The sequence below is a fragment of the Pelecanus crispus genome, chromosome 15 (genome assembly GCF_030463565.1).
Source record: "Pelecanus crispus isolate bPelCri1 chromosome 15, bPelCri1.pri, whole genome shotgun sequence".
NCBI lineage: Eukaryota > Metazoa > Chordata > Aves > Pelecaniformes > Pelecanidae > Pelecanus > Pelecanus crispus.
Genome location: NC_134657.1, coordinates 5854248 through 5874714, shown reverse-complemented (window position 1 = coordinate 5874714; position 20467 = coordinate 5854248). Strand labels below are relative to the sequence as shown.

Below are 20467 nucleotides of genomic sequence, written 5' to 3'. Positions count from 1 at the left end.
TAAAACGGGCTGCTTCACCACACCCTCCTCCATCCATCACAAACGGCGCTGTTAATCGCTGCGCAACAGCATTCGGTAAGTCAAAGGAGCGTTACAAAATAGATTTCTTTTTTTTAAGCTGAAAATCTATTGCTTATTTTATAGTAAGAGTCAAAGACACAGGATAAGAGTCTGGATTAATCTGACATCATAATTTTATCAGTGTCAGTGAAGCTCCTCTCCAAGCGTACAGACGGAATGTAATTATAGCAGGGTTGTGTCCACATTCCCACTAGAAGACACACAAATTTAACAACTCACAGCTTGAGTGTTCTGAACCAGAACTTAGCATGCAAGTTCCAAACCAAGAAGTTCTCCTAATTTTTTTCCTATTAACTAGGAATAATGTTGTTTAACTTACACAAATCTAACTGAAATCTTTGGGAAGTTCTGTTACCGTAATAAGTTTTGATCATTCATTACAAAAGCATCCACAGAAACAGCTCTGAAACGAATTCATGACTTCTCTGGCCACAAGTTCCAAAAGCCTTTTTTACGCGAGAAGCACCTACACTTGCTGTCAGTTCTAGCTCCACCAGAGTCCTGGCCTCTTTTGAGAACTTCTGCACAGCTCTTTTTAAGCATAAAAATGCCAACAAAAGTAAGAATTCCACTTCAATACGGCTAGCACCTCTTCACCAGGTGTCCACCTGATGTAAACTTAACCCCAACTAAACTGAGAGATAATTACAAAGAGAAGAAGGATAATGGGATCAACTAGAGAGTGGAACAATCAACACCAGAAAGGCAGGCGTTTATAGAGACATTTTTGTACTGTAAGCATTAAATAAAGTTTTAGAGCAAAGAATTCTAAATTTTAAAGCAAAGTAAAAGGAAATGGTGAGAAAGAGTTAACTCATATACTGGATTATTATGAATCCTTAATACCAGTCTAGCATGAGAGCAGAGGAGGAGACATGGTCAGGAGTACAATCTTTCAATAATGCTAGTGCTAACTGAGTATTTACTAAATATAGTAATTTGTCTTAATGATGACAGCAACACAGGAAACTATGCTAAATAGCAAGGCTACATAGGTATCTACATAAGTAGGATCAGTTTGAAGTTTTCTGCTGCATATTTTCACTATCTATAATGCGATGAACCAAATGTCTTGCACCAGGATTCTCAAGAGAAATAGAAGTTTCATGGATGTAAAATGCACTAAAACCTTGGGTGGTTTTTTTTTTTTTTTAGTAAGAAAATAACAATAAACAGTTTTATATAACAACCTCCAGTATCTCTGTAGAATTAAGAATTATATCTATTTATTTCAAGTACAGCTTGCCTTTTCAAACCATCCAATTTCAAATGGTGAATTTCCTAGCTAGGAGAGTAGCAGCTGTTGCAACAGCACGCATACATACATTCTAAAAGCTTGAAATATCCTATATGTAATCAACCATCAACACCAGAACAACAGTAATCCATTTGACTTGTAACTCACCCTTATATAGCACTTTTCATGCAAAATCCGGAAAATCCCCCAGAAGCTATAGAGTCAGTCTCTCTTGGGAGGTAAGCATCTGAAGTACCTTGTGCCAACGGCATCCTCTTCACCTCCTCGCAGTGGTACAGTATGATTCAATCCAGTTTACTCAGCAGCTGCAGCAATTTAACCATACCACAGTATTCCTGCCCCATTTTGTTATCCCAGACTTCCTTGGCTAATCATTCCATTTAGATAGCTCTCTACTCACTCAAACTAACTGCTCACTATCCCAGGTGAATCATCCATTTACATGATGTTCCACCACGCATTTGCAGGAAGTTTTTCAGGATTCACTGGGGAACGTGTATAAAAAGCTACAAGATTTCAGATACAGAACACACCACGACTTCCAAGATTTTTTTTCTTAGTATCTGAGTTTTGCAGGCCTCATTTTCAGAGTGTTATCAGGCAGCACACAGAATAAACAGCTAAGCATCCCTTTGAAACAGTCGACACGAAAGTAAGAGAATCTACTACCTAGAGTACGGATAAAGCAAACATGTTGACTCACTAGCATAGTGCATGTAAGTAAAGCACTGCAGGCTGCCTGCCAAGATTTAAAACAAAGATGACATCCAGTTAAGATGTCTCCAAAGCAGGAGAGGCCATACAGAGAAGAAAACAAGTTAATCCAGGTGCAAAGCAATGTCACAAAGGCTAGAAAGTGGAAAAATGCCAAAAGAAGAACATTTATGGACGCTTTCTCATTAGCCACTCAAAACCCACCATAAAGACCAATTGCTTTCATTTACCAGAAATCCAAAACAGAAATACATTATTTTGAAGAACAGCTTCGATGTGGACCCAAGCAAAGAACAATTGTGTATCATTTTTCTAATGCAGCAAACCTGGATAGGTAAGACTTATGCTAATGAAAAATACAGAATAGCCCTTCCTTATCCTTGGCACACTGGAGTGTGCTGTTGCACCCTTTTTTCCCCACTGATCATATAGTTCTGGAATATTTTTAGCTCTATACAGCTGCAGAGAACTTCCACAAAGATTTAGACAACTTCAGTCAATTCTCATCGCTACTGCTCAGGCTGCTTTGTGTCCAAGTTGTGACAACTACAAAAGGTGCCCCACTTGTTATAAAGAAACAGCTAAAATACTCAAAATCACAAAATAAAGATGCTCCTCACAGACAAGTTTATTTACTTCTGAGTTCTTTTACTCTTCATCAGGTTTATATAACTTGAGTGACATGCACTCTCTTCACGCTAAATGGAAGTCTGAGACTGTTTGTCAGCCTAAAACACAATGAACCCACATCCACTCTCACTTCAGACACCCGAGAGAAATTCTGGTCAGTTATTTCAACATCTGTTATTCTAGAAAGGAACTCATAATACAGCTATGTTTCAGACATCTATTTGCTCTTCCACTATTATTTCTACTAACCTTAACATTCAATCGTTTCCACTCAAAAAGTCCAACCAAACTGACTATGAATTTCTAATTTAATCAGGTCATCAACTGAATGGCTCAGTGTCATGTCCATTGAAGTTGCTCTACAGTGACATACAATTCCTAGCCCCCTGATTTTCAAAGTAATACTATCCAATACTCAAAATGTTACTCATCTCACTACATGGAATTATGGACCAAGTGGCCCATAATTGTAATTAAGCTATTCTACTTTACACCTACTCATCTAAGCTGAGTAAGTCAGTAGTTCGCCCTCTCTGAGCGTGCTATGTCAGACAGTGGGCTTGGGTTGCAGCTACTGACATTTGGCAGCTGGAGGGCAATACATGTTTGCACAGAAACCCTGACAAGACAAGTTCCCCACAAAACAAAATACAATTCAGAAGGCCAGCAAATACTCTCGACCACCACTATCCTGGCTCCACATCAGTGCTTGTTCTTCACTGCTCTCTGACAATCTTTCTCCAAACCCCAGCGGACTAAAATTCAGTCTCACAAGAGGCCTTGGCTTAACCATACTCAAGTTACTCCCACTACGCATACTGCATCACCAGTATTCTTTCACTTTCCTTCTCCCTGTTCCCTTCAACTTGCAAGGTACTAATAACCTTGAAGTATTTTTCTTAGCCTGTAATTCTGTCCACCTCCAAACCCCTCAAGTCTCCTTCCCCTCCCAGTCACTTTTTCTACTCTAATCCTTGTTACAGTCGCATCAACAACTACATCATGTGTTGGCTGCTCTGTCATCTGCAAAGATCCCTTGAAAATTGAACTTAAAGATGTGTATTGTTAGGCAAGGCTCATGACCCCTTTTTACAGACAGAATCATACCACTAATGGAAAATGAAAGGAGATGCCTGATTATCTACATTGACTCAGTGAAAAAACCAGCAAAACAAAGAAGTTACTGTACAGTAAGCTATAGGATGAAATACAGCAAGCAAAAATTGTTGCTCTGAACATCCTTACACACTTACCAAAGTATAAGTTAATTTATTTTACTGAAGGATAGTGATCCTCTCATCATCCTGCATTTAGCAGTAAATAAGAGCAAGCACAAAGCAAGTAACCACACAGGAAAGGGGCGTGCTATACACTCACACTCTGGCCTTCTCCACAGCAAGATAGCATCCACGTGTCCACTTCCAAGGGCCACCTCACACAAGTTAACCATCTGATCTGTTACACCACAGAGTTTACTGGTGACAAACCAGCAAACACTCCAACAGAAGAAAATAAAAAAAAAAAATTAAAAAAAAAAAAAAGAAAGAAAGAAAAAGGCTTTCCATAACATTTGGCACTACAATGGCAAAATAGAGTAAAGAAACCTTAAGTTCCCTGCACAGCTAGTGGGATTCACTGCCTGTCTCCAACCATGAGTGCATTTGCCTACTTTCCTATATCGTGTAAAATGTCCCACTGGAGATGAAGTATTTCTACGACACATGGTACAGAGTCATTACGCCTTTGGGCTTGTGATATTCACCAGATGTGCCCTAGTTCTGAAGGGTTACATTAATATTCCCACACTAAAAGCTGCTTTTAAAATTAGAGCTTCAATACGTGGACTTAAAGATCTTTTGGAAAAAAACACAACCACCTCACTTTTCTGAAAACATGAACCTTTATCAGCTTAAATGCTGCAGTTTATGTAGTAACCATCTTCACAATTAGAATCCTTTTATGTCTTATCTAATGAGTCAACACTTACATCATCCAGGAAACAAAGCCTTGGGCTCTCTGCACAGCACCACACTTCCACAGGGAAGATACTCCTTGAAAACCATTGTCAAGGAATTGTCTACAACCCCCCACCATTGTATTGCAACAGCTCAGACTTCACAGTGTAGCTGTAAGCAACCAGAGTTCCAATACACACGCATTTCCCAGTCTGGACATCCCACTACCTTGCTGGACTACACATTCTTTCCCTCATTTTGCTTTCCTTCAGATATCCTGTGTTAGAGGTTCTGAAAAACGGTATGCCAGATTTGTCAAAAAACCCCACTCAATAATTTATGTACAACTTAGGGGAGCTGGTTGGACACCAAGTTTGAACAGTTCATACATGGACTCTTACACTGTCACAACCGACCAGGTGAGACATCAGCCCACGTCATCAGTAGCAACACGGGCTCTATATTCAACCCTTCAGTGTGCTAAAAACCACACTGCAGGTACACTTATCCCTGTAGCATACACTTACACTCCTGTTCCACGTCCACCACTTCTAACTTAATGTAGAGATAGCGCTTATCCCAACACTCATGAAGTCTACAGATTCAGTTGCACCACAGCAGAAATTTGTATGATCTGAGAAACTGTAAAAGAAACAGTGTCCAGGCAAGCCCTGCGAAACAGGTTTGCTTCATCAGAACCATCCCGGATTTAAAAAAAAAAAAAATAAAATAAAAAAAAATCCAACTGTTTATCGAGATAGACCGCAATTCTTTGGGAGACAGGGAATTTTATTTATAGACTTTACAGAGTCATATATAAAAGGACTTGAGAGGGAGGGAAGGAGACACTCTTTACATGCGTGTGTCTATATCTATCCTGAACACAAGTTGTGGGATAGGCAAATCATTAAAGGATATTTGCATTTCTCCATTCTGGTGTCTAAAATTAAAAGGTTTAGTTGTCCTAGTGTCCTCTGCCAACCAGTGAAGCAGCATAATCAGGCAATTCTGAACTGTTCTCCGGAAATACCTCTGCCGGAGCCAAAACTAGTGGGACCCCCAAGCAGCAGGGCTCTTCGTTTCAGTGTCTCAGGTACTTAAAGTTAAATGCCACAATCCTTCACCACCACCACCCAGAATTACATACGATTAGGAGCACGATATTAGCAGTTACAGATCATTAATAACCAAGTGGTACCTTTAAAAGGATCAGAAAAATATTTGCAACATTCAACGAATTCTAAATGTTGAAATCTGAATTTGCCTGTATTCCAAATACGGGAAAATTACCAAACCCTTGAAAACAAAGGTCAATAACGGAAACAGACTTCTAACTACCGCAATACATTTGGCATGATGGTTTAGTAGCAAACGTAGAAACACGGGGAGGAATGCAGCGGGAATGACAAACACATGGTTTTAACTAGAAAAATATTCCCACTGACAGGTAGGGAGCTATACAGTTGCCTCTCTTCCCCCCATATGGCTGACAACAAACAAATTGCTAGTCTGATCTTTTAGTGTCACTTCCTGCTGAGCAGATTTCAAGCAACACTGCTGGCTCCTTGTCAGAAAACAATGTGCTAGAGCCCTGTTCTGCAATAAATGGTTCAACCAATTTACTGTGCTCATTTGAAACTCACAGGAGTATTCCCAATGCCTGGACTATAGTTCTTATTTGGCAAATGATTTTATTATAAACTGGTATCATAGCGAATCCATTTTCTTTAAGGGGTTTTGCTGCTGTTTAATGGACTGTCAGTATAATTTAGATTTCATCTATTTAAACTCATTCAAGCCTGGCTCCTGATTGTACAATAAATGGAACATATTTCTATTCAACAAAATTAATGACAGCTAATTGTAGTCTGCAGTTCCCAATTTCATAAAAGCAACTGTTCTGCAGTTCAGGCACCCAGCTACATGATTTCCCACACTAATTATTTTTCTGCACTTTTCATGCATGTCCATAACACTATACAGTTCTTCTTGCAAGACGCATTCAGACAGACATTGTTAACAATTTTGATTACCAAACATTTTCTTACAGAAAACAGCGTTACCAAAAAATGCCACACTGAAAAAGACATGGCAGATGCTCAGCCACTAACTCATGCTAGGGTCTCCTCCTGTCTTACAATTGGTTCCCTTTTTCAATTAAATACATGGAACAGGAAGAGGGGTGAGAAGAAGAGTGCAGGCCACTAAAAAAAATTAGTTAAATAACCAGTTAGTCTAAGAGCTCCTTCTTTAGCAACAGATAAGCTTCACTGCACGCATGCCACTTAAAACAGTCTGTTCTGATCTTTTAAGGTCGCAGCAGACTTTTGCTACAGGTGCAACATTTGCTCCAAACACTTCTCACTCTATTTTACAAATGCCTACACAGCCACCTGTCTCTCAAACCTGAACTGGATGCATTTCAACAGCTCTTCATGGGCATTCATTTCTGAAGCGCTGTGGAAGACACAGAAGACGAGCAGTACCACAAATGTACCACATCGCTAAATGACCTCACTTTTTTTAGATACCCTTAACTTTTTTCCTATTAAAAAAAATCCTTAACATGAAATGACAACACACTTGAAGAACAATGGATAGTGATAGTTTCTCCGACACCTTAAATGCAAGCACTAATAATAAACTTTAAGAAACCAACAGAAGAAGCTGTCGCGGTCTACATGAAATCAGCTGAACAATCTCCGCAATGTCTTCGAACAGAGCATGCAATTGGCCAATGCACACAGAAACCTGAAGAGATTGAGGGATCAAGACTCTGTATCACTCGAGATACAGAATCTTTCTTCTCATGCACTTTCCATTCACTTGTGTTGCCCAAGTTTTGGTAATGAGTCAAAGGTGATAATAAAAGAAATCAACAGTATACAGTTGGCTCATGAAACTGTACTTAATGTGAAAACTGGCATCTTTACATGGCTTTAAGTTTAAGAAGTTCTTCTGTTGGACCATGCATAATTATAACTGCGTGCTCTAGTAGGCAAAACAAGCACACCAAGAGGACTTGGAAGAGAAAACTCTTCTATTCCCCAGCCCACCACAAACACCAAATGGTTGCTTAACTTCTCTCCCTTAGCTACCCTTTTGATAATTAAAGTGCACCACACTACAATACCTCATCAAAATATGCATAGGCTTTACTTGTGTAGCCCTCAACTAGAAAAAAAATTACAGCTATTACTATTTCCCTAGTAATCGGCCCACCACTTCATCTTCCCGATTAGACAAATGGGTAGAGAGTAACCCATTTTATAAGTTGCTGGTGCAGCCCTGAACAGAAGCACACGTTCAGAAGGGGAAAACTAAATGTGTCACTTGGGTGAGGATGATTTTCACAAAATCCTGTATTTCAAATACTGCAGTCTGTTGCCTGAAAGCCTGCTGTGATGCAAATACAGACGCTCCCATCTAGTGAGCTTAGGTGATATCCTCCCTATTGTCTGCTAACCTGATATTCACCCCCTACAAATACCTAGCAGCACTGAAAAAATGTCTGCATTTAAAAAAAAACCCAAATCAATAATACATATTTTCTGAAACAAAAAATATTTTCCTATTGTTTAAATTTGTAAATAGCTCTGAGATGCCTTTTATACAGAATACATAAGATCAGCTTTACAGCTGCTGCTCTAACAGCAGAAGTGTATTTACTTTGTTTCAATACTGGTATGTTACCTTTTTTTCTTCATTTTAAAGCACAATGATCATGCTAGTATACTAGTCAGCTGCTTAAATAAGAAATGTCCATTTCAGGAAGAAAAAAAAAATGCTTTCCTCACTATTAAGAAGAGTACAATCACCACAGTAAAGACACAAGCATAAATTTTCAAGCCAAAGAAAAATAAATACATGTCTACATTTAGGTATATTTCTTTCCTAAACAAACAATACAAACAAAAGTCTTAATCTATATCAGTTTTCATGTACATCTAGCAGCTCCCTTTACAGAGGGGTTTCTGATCCTTTTTCCCTTTAAATATCTTTACTGCTTTTGGTAAAAGCATCCATAACACATTTTGGAATTTGAAGAAAAAAGATGACTAGATAGACACATTCTTCCTGCCAATGCTGAAAGAAAGCAAAAATATTTCCATTTGTAGCTCAATTTACTTGAGATGCTTCTTTAGAGCAACACATGCTCTGCTACCGGATACTGTCTATAAAAAAAGCTCTCTCTTTAGCACAAAAAGAAAACCAAATAGGTTGCCAAAATTTATGAAGTTACAGAAAAAAAAATTCAGTGGTTAGTTAGAAGATATCCAGTTAAAGACATAAATACCTTACCAGCGTGGCCCATCAAGCAGTAACATGAAAATGGACATAACTCTTAAAGGACAGTTTATCTTCCTCAATTCTCAAGCTGTATTTACCCTCTTCCATTTTCTATTCCACTTGGAAACAATAAAAAGCAGTCTCACTTTAACACACTCTTCACTTAGCCTCCTTACACGGAGCACTGAGTGTCAAACCTGTAGAGAAATGTCTCCCTCACCTATGACCTTTCTCCTCCGTCCCCCCATGAATACTTCTACAAGATATTTTCACGAAACCGGTATTCCAAAATGAAGCAGCAAAGGTTAGTCCCAGGATCAAAATTCTGACAGATTAAATTTCACTCCCTCCCTCTCCAAATTTAGCAGAAAAATCTCCAGATAAAAGTTCAAGCAATCTTCTGGCATAAAGTAACTGCTGTGCTAGATGGGAAATCGCATCATTCCCAGTACAGAAGCTAAAATGAGAGTTTGGTTTACTGCTTACGCAGGTGTTGCCATCATAATTCACCAAACACTCCTTTATCTAATGGTCGATGAAAGACACGGTAACTTCCACAGAGTAAAAGTAAGAAAAAGGGCTGGCAAGTTCATGCAGTAGAAGTTCAAACTATTTTAATTGAAATAAATCGAGGACAGGCCATGAACAATTACTGCAGCCACAAACTCCGCTTTCGCTCCTTGAAAACCACTATTTCAAAGACTTTCCTTCCCCTTAGTCCAATTTTTCCACAGTTGCTTCCCACCCACTGTGCTTTTACTTCAAAATTTCCATTTGCCTAATTTCATAATGGCATGCTGCATTCCCCATAAAGTATTACTTTTTGCTTAGGTTACAATCCTTCTACATTCATCCTCTGCAAAAACAATCCCCTAACGCAGCCTGCAAAACTGCTCGTACCTGTGTTCCACAGTTACCTATGGCAGTTAAACCCACAAATTTTCAACTATAGCTGTTGCAGTCACACACACAAAAGTTATGTCGATAAGGTGTTCGTGTAAAGGTTCACATTCATCCTATAGACAGCTCCAAAACACCACAGCTTTACAAGGTACTTGTATTTTGCACTACAAGCTTCTCGGGGAGCATGTTATGAAGTTCATTTAGTACACAGCGTATGTTTAGAGAGTTCACAGAACCCGTGCTACTTTAGTAATACTTCATTACAGCAGTCAGTGGTAGCACAGCTCCTTTTGTCAGCGACCCACGTCTTGTTACGATGGAACAGAGAGGTGACCCACAGATAAAGTATTAACAATAACCTTATAGAGAAGGTCTTACCTAAATTCTCCACGTGCACAACTGATCTGTTACGGAAACACCGTCATAATTTCACGTGCTAACAAAGACAGTATGAAAAGCTGCCTGCTAGAGCAACGTTGGCCAAGCATGCCCCCAGTCCCGGCAGCCAGCCTCCCACCCCGCGGCACGCTCACCTCCTTAGCGCCGCTCTTCGTGACGTGTACACAAAGCCAAACAAAGCCAGAGGAATCCATTTGCTAGATCAACCTTGATCCGCACTTAAGACTCCATCTGTCAGGCACCAACAGCTGTCCATATACAGAGCAATGCCTGCCACATTCAAGAGTAAATATTAACTCAGTAAATGTGTTGGGTTGGTTTTTTTTTTCCCCGTTTGGCTTATGTTTATTGCTGATACTAATAGCACATATACAGAAAATTAGTTATATGCAGTTAAGTAGGTGATGCACGTTGTCATGTAGCCTTAATTATTTTCTACACTTAATATTATTCACCTACTCACCTGATCTTTAAAAACCACACTTTTCATAACAATCTCAAATGCTGAGAATAAAAACTAATTACAACAGCTATTATATCCAATAGTACAGAATAATACCACCACAAGTTTTGGCTGCATGTGGAAACAGTTCTCTACAGACTTCAATCAACTTCAAAGAAAACCCTTCTGTGATGCTTTTATGCATTTTGTTAACCCTCCTGACATGTTTTAGGACTTGCCTAATAATCCAGGCCTTTTCTCTACTTTTTTTTTTTTCCCCTTCTTTTAATTACTAAAGGAGGAATGGGTAAACAATGCATTTGTTTCCATTGAGACAGAAGTCTTAAAGATAATCTCCTCTTCTAAAAAAAGATTGTTATGAGTTTTCCTCACCACTATCACATATGCAGGAAGGTTGAAAACACAGTGGTGTAAGTGTGAAAAATAAGGGAACTCTTACAAACATTCAGCAGCACAGCTCCTGAGGTTATTCCTATTTACAGCAGCTGAAAGTCTGTCACTGAATATCTGATTATTTCAATGATCTGGTATCACAACGGTAACAGACTTTCAAATGAAGAGGGAAATACAGAGTGCTTCATGTTAGAATACATGCTCTTTTCAACTATGAAGCTTTTGAGGGAAGAGAAAACCACACATGCAAGGACACGCATCTCCATGACAAACTTGGTCAATCCACCCAACATGGACAGAAAACAGTCTTGCCAAAGACCTCCTAAAATTAAAAGTGTAAAAGCTGAAAAAATAATTTCATTGCATTGCTTCCTTCTCCCCAAGCATGAAATTCGAATTTTAAAGCTTCCCAGCAAAGAATTACCTTTCCTCCCACCCCCCAACTTTTAGCAGCCTAAAAAACACTTGCCAGAACTTCAGGGTTTATAGAAAACAAAAATTCACGTTCGTATTATATGTATGTTTATATTTAATTCTGGCATGGCCACCTTTCTCAGCTGGTAAAGCTGTCAGAATAAATAGAAGGCAGCATCTACAAGAATGACAAACACATGGGTCAATGTCAAATACAAGCCAATCATTGTCAGAGCATGAGCCAAATTCCTGCGTTTCAATTTCACCAACATCTAACCCAAATACCAGTATACCACTTATTAACAAAGTAAATAGAGGGAGGAAGCACTTTTGTTTGGGTTTTGTTTATATATATTTTTATAAAGCTGATGGAGGTTTCTAGATTAAAACAACCATTTCAGCAATTTCCTCCATTACAAAAATGGAAAACATCTCAGCACAGTTATAATAAAGGGAACATTTAACAATTAATTACACCAGCAAAAACTACACCTTAGAAATTCAGAAGTTCTAATACTTGCTTGCTAACTAAATTGACAGTGGATTTTAAGATAGCTAGAAGAAATCTCAGTCCAACTAGATCTTAGGTAACTATTAATTCTGGTTGCACTGCGATGGGAACTCCATTGGCCACGCTACACAGGACACTTTGATGTCCAGCCCGCAGATTCACGCAAAAGACGACCCACCATCTTTTGTTATTTTCTCATTGTAATAGTGCAATAACCCAACACCTGCAGGCTTCAAATCTGAGCCACTGAAGACTGCAAACTATTTCATAGCCTATGAAATGCTCCCGTTGAAAAATGGCCACATACTCTATAATCACAGAACGTGTCAAAGCGAAAAGTATGTAAGATCTCACTTTGATACATTTGGTGACAACTGAGCAGCAGTATTTCACAACAGTGCATCCGACCTGCAAATTCAGTCTCTCTCTCCTTCTCTGATGCCTGTCCAGATAATAGCTTATGGGGTTATGGTGACTCCTAAACAGCACTCGGAAATCTAACAAAACTTTAAAGTGACATCAACCTATAAATACAGAAAAGTTAGTACTCAAGTTATATTTTCCAATAGCAATATCTCACTTTCATCCTAGTGAGAGTGATTTCCCATACCTTAAAATAAAAAAAAGCAGCTAGATCACAAAGTCCAAGAGCTGTCCCGAACAGTAACTGCCTAAAACATCGCAAAGTGGCAGAGGCACATTCTTATTTTTTCATATACTAGGCCAGATGTTCCAGCATCCACATAAAGCTAATTCTGCCTCTTCCCCTGCATCATACCAAACCGCACTTCCCATATTTAACTCTGCACCTCTTCCTCCAGCTTCAAACAGATCTTAAAACACCTAGAACAAAGAGGCTCTCATGTAAGCTATTCCAAAGCAATTTGCTAAGAAGCGATAAAGTCCTATAATGCACTACTCGCCCTGCAGAAGCGTTTCACCTTTTGTTACCGAACGGTGATTCCTCTTGCTGGTGTGCTGTTTATGTAGCTGCTGATGTCACTGTAGAAACAGATCCTCATAAATCCTTTTAATTCCTGCAGATCCTTTTAAATGTTTCTACGTAGGCAGAGCAACCAATATTGTCATCTCCAGGTGACATATCAAGTCATCTGTTTTCCTGAGGTTCCAAATCAACTTACACTTTCATCCAATGAAGTTTTTCCAGTCCAGCATTCAAGGTGCCATCATGATGACATTACAGCAATCTGCTCAGTAGCAACAATATCCTCAGTATTAACTTCAGTGGCTTTAATACAGTAATACCCCTTCCTGATGTGTTGAACAGACTGAGGGTGAGAGGGGACAGAGACAATACAGCTTCCTCCAGCAGGAAAGATATGCTAGAGTTCAGAGAACAAAAGGGAACAGGGCGAAGTATCCACATAAGCAGCTATTATTTTGATGCAGATATTTCTATCTACTTTTTCTGGAATCTTAACCTATTTAGTTCATAAGAGCAATTTACTGGAATATTGAAAAGAAAATCTCCATGTTCAAGGACAAGCTGAAGACAGAGAAGAAACGTACCTCCATACCTCAGGTCCTTGTAAGACTTTAAGCATGTTGTTGCCCTCCAGAACAGGGAGGGGGAAAATGGTTCCCTGGAACAGTATCATCACTACCTTTTTCCTCTTTAATTATGTTGGCCAGAAATTTAAAGTTACTGACAGCGCTATTTGTTTTCCATCACATAGCTCCCTCTTCCAGCTAGACAAGTCGTTCTCTTAACCAAGTATCAGAAGCACGGCCTGTACAAAAGCCGCTGTATTACTCAGTGTTTGGAGTAGCACAGCACTTGGAAAAAGCCTGGTCAGCTGTTCCAAAAGCACCTTAGCCACTGAGGTCCAGTACAACGCATTGACGGCCGTTTGACTGACAGCACTTCAGTACGTTCTATACAGAAAATCATACATGGAGACCAATTGTCTAACCCAAACAACAGATGTAGTTACAAAGTCTGGTTTGCACAGCAGAGTATCAAAGTATTCAAATTCATTTACAGTGTGACAATCAAAAAAGTAGAACTGCAAAAAACATACTATAAAACAAGACCACCAGTTTTAGACTACACCCAATTAGGAGCCATGTGTTAACCATATTGCATGTGCATACAAACTGCACGGGAAATCAACCCTTTCAAACCGTGCTGTATCTTGGCAAAAGCCGGTAGGATAGAAAGGAATCCATTTGCACTAGAAACGGAAGGAAATTCAGCCTTAAATAATCTAACCAAATCTAAGAGGAGGGAAAAAAAAAAAAATCTCAGTCTTGATGTAACTGTCTTATACTATCACTACTTATGCTAAGGAAGCCTATAAGCAAACCTGAATATACACTGTACAGCAAAAATTAATTTGTTACCATGACAGTCATTTTGACAGAAGCAAGGTAAGAACTGCGAGAAAAAAAGAAAAAACACCCCACAGATTAGATCTGGAAGGAAATGGGAGGGAGGTTGTGGAAACTTAGAGGACAGATGGGGAAGTGGGCCAACAAGCTTTTAGGATAGGCCTGTGTGATTTCCAACAGAGTAGAGACAATTAATTGCACAGTGTTGTCTAAGCTCTACTCAATAAATTTTAACACACGGTTTAAAGCTATGCACACATTCATTGTATCTATGTAAATTAATAAGAACAGTATTTATACAGTAATAATATAGTGTAACCTTTCATTTGAAAAAATTCCAATCATCTTGATTATCTATTTATTTACAGTTTATTTGCTGTTACTCAAATATAGCTGGTGAGCTCAGCACAGGAAAAAAAGAGTAATATTAAATGCTGGATTATGTATTATACAGCAACGGGGTAAACATAGAATGAGATTTTAACCAAGGACTTCACAGTAAGAACACGCAGACCTTTAACATTCATCCATATCAGATAAGAGTATTTAAGAGAGAGTCAAACAAACAGAAAGGATTTGCTTTCCTTAAAGCCTAAAAGATGTAAGCTGAAGACAGCTATTCGTTCTGCACACACCTTTAATTTTCATCTCTCTAATCCTTGCTGTGCAAGTCTCATTAAACTCTTTTAATCCCTCTGAAATTTTATGTAATTTGTACCCTTAGCTACAAATACATCTCCCTATATGTAACCTAGCCATAAGACAGAAGCCAAGATTTTCTTCTGTAATAGGTGCCAAAATTGCTTTAGAATATATTATGCACTGGAATGTGTATTCAAGATCTCACTCCTGTTAAGAAATTATGTTTTAAATGAAATCTAAGAAGCAGTATAGTCAATTAAGGTTTCAGCTAGGCTGATGTCCACCAACAATGAGCCAATGATGTGTTCTCATTGCACTCTGCAGTTTTCAAGACAACAGACACATGCAAGTTTAAAAAGGCACAAAGAGCAAACTGAACAGAGAAGTTTCAGTGCTCGGGCGCATCTCTTATGCCAATTACTATAATAAAATGTAAAACTTAATAAGCAGATTTTTAAATTACAGAACAGGTATAAAATATCTCAATTATCACGAGTTCTATGGCTTTCCATGTTCTTTCAGTAGATAACCTCCTCCAGACCAGATACAACCACTTCCCTCCACCCCCTTTTCTTCAAACAGTGCAGAAAGATGGGCAAAGAGAAAACGAAGCTGCCCGTGGCCAGCACTAGCCTGAGTTGAGACTGGGCAGACGGGCTTTCAAACCCCTTACCAGATCATGCGACCTCCTCCAAACCCTGCCAACACCACTCATATAAGGAAGGAGAAACTGCTGCTCAAGCAGCCAGCCCCCTTACCTTTGGTTCTGCAACCACTACGGCCAAAACACGTCTGATGAAGCACTTGGCTTGTTCTCCACACTGTCAACTACATGTGCTCCCTGAAATCCCGTAAGGGCTGAGCGGTACTCGGCCAGCATTTACAGAGCATTTGCTGCGTGCAGGTTCTCTGACACGTCCTCATCCTGTGCTGCGACTGAGGCCTTACCTCGCATTTCAGTCCATAAACAGAATCTCCCCCAGCGTGTAATTGCCGGCAAGTGAGAAGGTACAAGCCATAACTGAAGCTCTTGTCAGTCTGTACATAAAGGAGATTTCTCTTCTGAATGGATACTCTCGTGAAAAATACAGCATAAACAATCTAAGCTCTCCCCACACTGCCGGCATTTACAGGCACTCTCCCCTCCTTTGTCAATTATCCGGCAAAGGTGCAAGCTCCGTGCGACTACGGTACTGATTCCTGCTGTTCAAACAGCCCTCTAGCCAAGCACTGCTCCATCAGGCGTCCTCCACGCGCTGCGCCTACTGGATAAAGAGTGCTAATACCTCTCCATCCTACTACAGGATAAAATTGAGATCACATACTGATTTTCCATCTTAATTTTAAGCAAAGCCTTTTTGCAATAAAGCCAGTGTGTCACATTGTGCTACTGGGCCCACACAACAGCTGTTCTTACCAGATTCTAAATTATTTTTCATCCTCTGACACTGAAAGTAAGGTTGCCACCAAAGCTGACGCTCCCTGTTGCTACTGCTCAGGCAACAAATTATTACTCAGCTACAAGCCCTGACAAAGAGAAAAACGTATCTTTTGAATGCTTTGAAATGATAGTTGAGGCATTTCAATAGATAAGCTATTCTGACAAACGTTGATAGAGCGAAGTGAAAACAGACTCTACAACTTTCACACGGAATAACAAGTATGGAATGTAACACCTCCGAAACCAGCAGAATTTCAGCCCATCTGTATCTGCAGCTGATAATGCCCACACATACAACTAGCATTTTAGAGCATTTACAGCAACTACAACTGGATAGAGCTTTTAAAACATTTACATCTGTAGTCATACAATGAGATTTTAGCAGTTGAGATACACAGAACCTCATGGAAAAAATTGGACAAGATTTTACCTCATTAGTTTCCATGGTTTTTAGTTTGAATCCATCTCTATTTTGCAGTGTTACTACAGCATTCCGATAATTTTACAGAAAAATAACATAAAACTACCAGAGCCCTTAAGCCACTGCTTTGAACAGTAAAGCCAAACGTAACTATTCCTTGTGGTGGAACAAATAACTGCAATCAACATTTTACAACTGCCGTGTAGATGAACACAGCAGTTTTTACTCAAAAATGAGGAATACAGCTAGCTGAATAATCTAGTTTTCAAGTACAATTTCATTTTGAGGAAAGAGTTAGTGGCAGCAGCCACACATCAGATCTTGAAACCTTACATGAGGACCCTAAAAACCTTATGTGAGCTTGGCAGTAATTAAAAGGCACGTCCAAGACATCCAGAGCACACTGCAAGCTTCTGCTCCTGTCCCCAAAACATCCCAGACACTTGCTGGTACTGACACTGCCTCTTTTGACCCACAGCTAAGCTGCTGTGCGTAGGCGTTAGCCAGCTATTAATGATGGGGGTGAAATCAATGGCATAATAGCTATGAGTCTTAAGTCACCTGAATTATTTCACAAACAGAAGACAGGAGAGGAGCTCTACAAAACGATCACGGATTCACAGAAAAATTTGCAGGAAAAACCTCGTCAGAAATGTTGGAAGATATCTCTGTATGCCACATAGTCAAATCTCTAGCTCAGATCAGGTGTCATTTCGAAGTTGGAGCAGAGTGCTCAGTGATTTATCCAATTTAGTTTCAAAATTCCCAGGGACAGAGATTCCGTACGATACACAGATAATTAATGCAGTAGAAAAAAAAAAAAAAAAGGGTGGCTCTTTTTCAAAGAGGAGCTAAGTTCATTGCAACAAATCAGATATCACAAGATATAGTCAAAAGCTTTTGCATGCATATCCATATTTGTCTCCAGTGGGAATGTGGCAACCTGCCCCTAGGACAATCATAATTTAAATTAACAGACAGCACGTTGTGCTGTCTGCTGCACCCAACTAACTGCTAGCTCCGGTGCACAATTACTTTCAAAGGAAACATAACATAAGAATTTCTTACCTCCAGGCCTGTATACAACATCATCCTCTGTGATAAAGGACGTTATTTCACCGTTGTCTGTTCTCTCATATCGGGACTTCTTCTTGGGTGGTTTCTTTTTGCTTTTCTTTGTGGACTCTTCTGTGGTGGCACTGTTGTTGTCATTGTCCTCATCTTCACTGTGGTCACTTTCCGCATAATTCTTGGCGCCTCCTTCCAACGTACAGCTCCGTCGAGGACGCGAGTTCTCACTCTCCCTCACCTTGTCTCTCTTGTCTCGCTCCTTATCCCGGTCTCTATCCCTGTCCTTCTCTTTGTCTTTGTCTTTTTCTTTGTCCGCTGTCATGATTCGCCACGTGCCTTCTTCTGTCCTCTCACGGCTGGGCCTCCGTGAAAGGTAGACAGTGAGCCTGGGCTTCAGTCTTCTGAATTTCTCACTCAAATCCAGGAAAAATTCAACCACTCCAACAACCCCAGCGTTTTATAAAGGTTCTTGAAGAGGTGGCGGGGGGAGAAAGAGGGGAAAAGCCCATGTTAATATTCAAAATTCTTTCAATTTCTGAAAACAGAAATTAAAACCAAAGAAAACCCCACATCCTAAAGTGATTCAGTATGGAAAACACAAGACAGTAAAATACAAGGCAGTCTTTTGAAGCATTCATAGAAATGATAATTTATGAAGTGTCTGTAAAATGTTTGAAGCTACCTCCATCCTCAAAAAGATCTCACAACTCCTTAAAAAAATTCTTTTGTTCACTACAGAAATATAGTAACTTTGTAAGATGGGAAGTGCTCACTGAGAACACACATCACCTTATACCCTACACCGAGATGCCCTCCAAAGCTGGTACAGAGTAAAGAATGCCATCTGCCACCTCCAGGGCAATCTGTTAGGAAGTCTTCCCCTACCCTGCTTTTCCAAAAATCGAGCTAACCTGTAACCCATAGATTACAGGAATGAATTAACTGAAACCAAACCCCAGTAGTTACAAGCGCAGTAACAAAATCTGCTTTTTCATATATCAAAAATACGACCTTTCATGCTTGCTTTACCAACAACAGAACACATGGAGATGGGTTTTATAACTTATCACCTTCACACATTCAGTTTCCTGCTGGAGAACAGGAAGGGAAGAGAATCCTATGTTTTTACTTCCCTGATCATTTAATCGATACAGTTAACATAACTGCATTTTTTTCCCCTTCAATGCAAGTTTAGATTTTAAAAATTGGACTTGCTGTTACAAGCGAGTTTGCAAGTTCGGACCTATGGGGCCAGGATCCTCAAACCACAACCAAGCGCACGGAACAGTTGCCTACTGTCATGGTTTAACCCCCGTGGGCAGCTGAGCACCACGCAGCCGCTCGCTAACCCCTCCAGTACCCTGCAACTGGGGTCTGGATTAATTCCCCAGGAGACAGTATTATCGTACCTCAGTCAAATGAAAGGTAAAGAATACTGGCCCTCTGCAGTTATATCCTTTATTCTTTTGACTCAAAATCGAGAGTTTCCTTAAAATGTCCTTTCTATTGGTCAAACTGAAATGATCTGGACTGACAGGTTGCATGATGCATCTTTGAGTGACAGCCAGCAGCACAAACATTAAAATTTTTGGTACCCTTTCTGGAAAGGCTATAGTGAATTTACACCAATTGAAGTATTTTCAAGTGCCTTTTAATGTTGTTCAATAGCAACATTACAGCTGAACAGTTATGGCTACTACTGAACAAGAACCATAACATACCGTTTTTTTATATAAATACTCATGAAAGAAGGATATTTCAGGAAGGGTGCATCCAACATACAAAGGTAAGTTACCCTTCTTCCCTAGTTCACCAATTCAGAATAAAGCTCAATTTACCCACAATCACTTTGTAAAAGTTTTCAGGAAGCTATTATTTGGTGCAACTTGAAATTAGTCCACTGTGTAGAATGCTATAACATGAAAGTCAGGGACCGAAGAAGACTGGATGTTCATGCGTTAAGCATCTGAAATGACATTAGAGAAGGAAAAAGACTATTCTGATTTTTAAGAAGTCAGCTGAGAAGTCAGTGATCCCGTGTATTTGAAATTTCTTCACTCTTACAAGGATCTCAGACTACAATAGTCTTGTCCCTGTTGACTACTACTTCCAGCAATGGAAACAGCCAGAGAGAGACAAATTGCTTTTGCTGATACAATTCAGGCTGTGGCTTGAATCTCTCAGGCATTTCCTGAATGAACCGATCATCCAGGTAGGAAATTTCTATTTTCTTTCCTCCTTATAGCAGCTGCCATCATTCTGATAACACACAAGAGGAATCCAACGAAACTCCAGTGGAGAAGACTACAATGAACCTGTCAATTGCCAGAGAAGTTGCAGATAATAGCAATAGCAATGGTCTACAGGGACGCAGTAAGAAATGCCTTAAATTTCTAGAGGCTAGGAAATTTCCTAGTAGCAAGCTTGAGGGTTTCTTCTATTGTTGTTGATAGAAAATTCACTTTAGAGAGTAAATAATCTATTCGTTTTGAATGAGAACTAATTACTTTCCCAGGGCAATCTAAAAAT

General features: G+C 39.5%; 1 protein-coding gene across 1 annotated transcript in view; it reads right to left on the bottom strand.

Annotated features, from left to right (window-relative positions):
- Positions 1 to 18260, bottom strand: part of RERE (arginine-glutamic acid dipeptide repeats) — a 178324-nt gene extending 160064 nt beyond the window's left edge. The window contains exon 1 of the mRNA XM_075721534.1: positions 17936 to 18260. Within this exon, the coding sequence (XP_075577649.1) occupies positions 17936 to 18260 (325 nt within the window). The remainder of the gene's footprint in view (positions 1 to 17935) is intronic.
- Positions 18261 to 20467: the final 2207 nt, after the last annotated feature.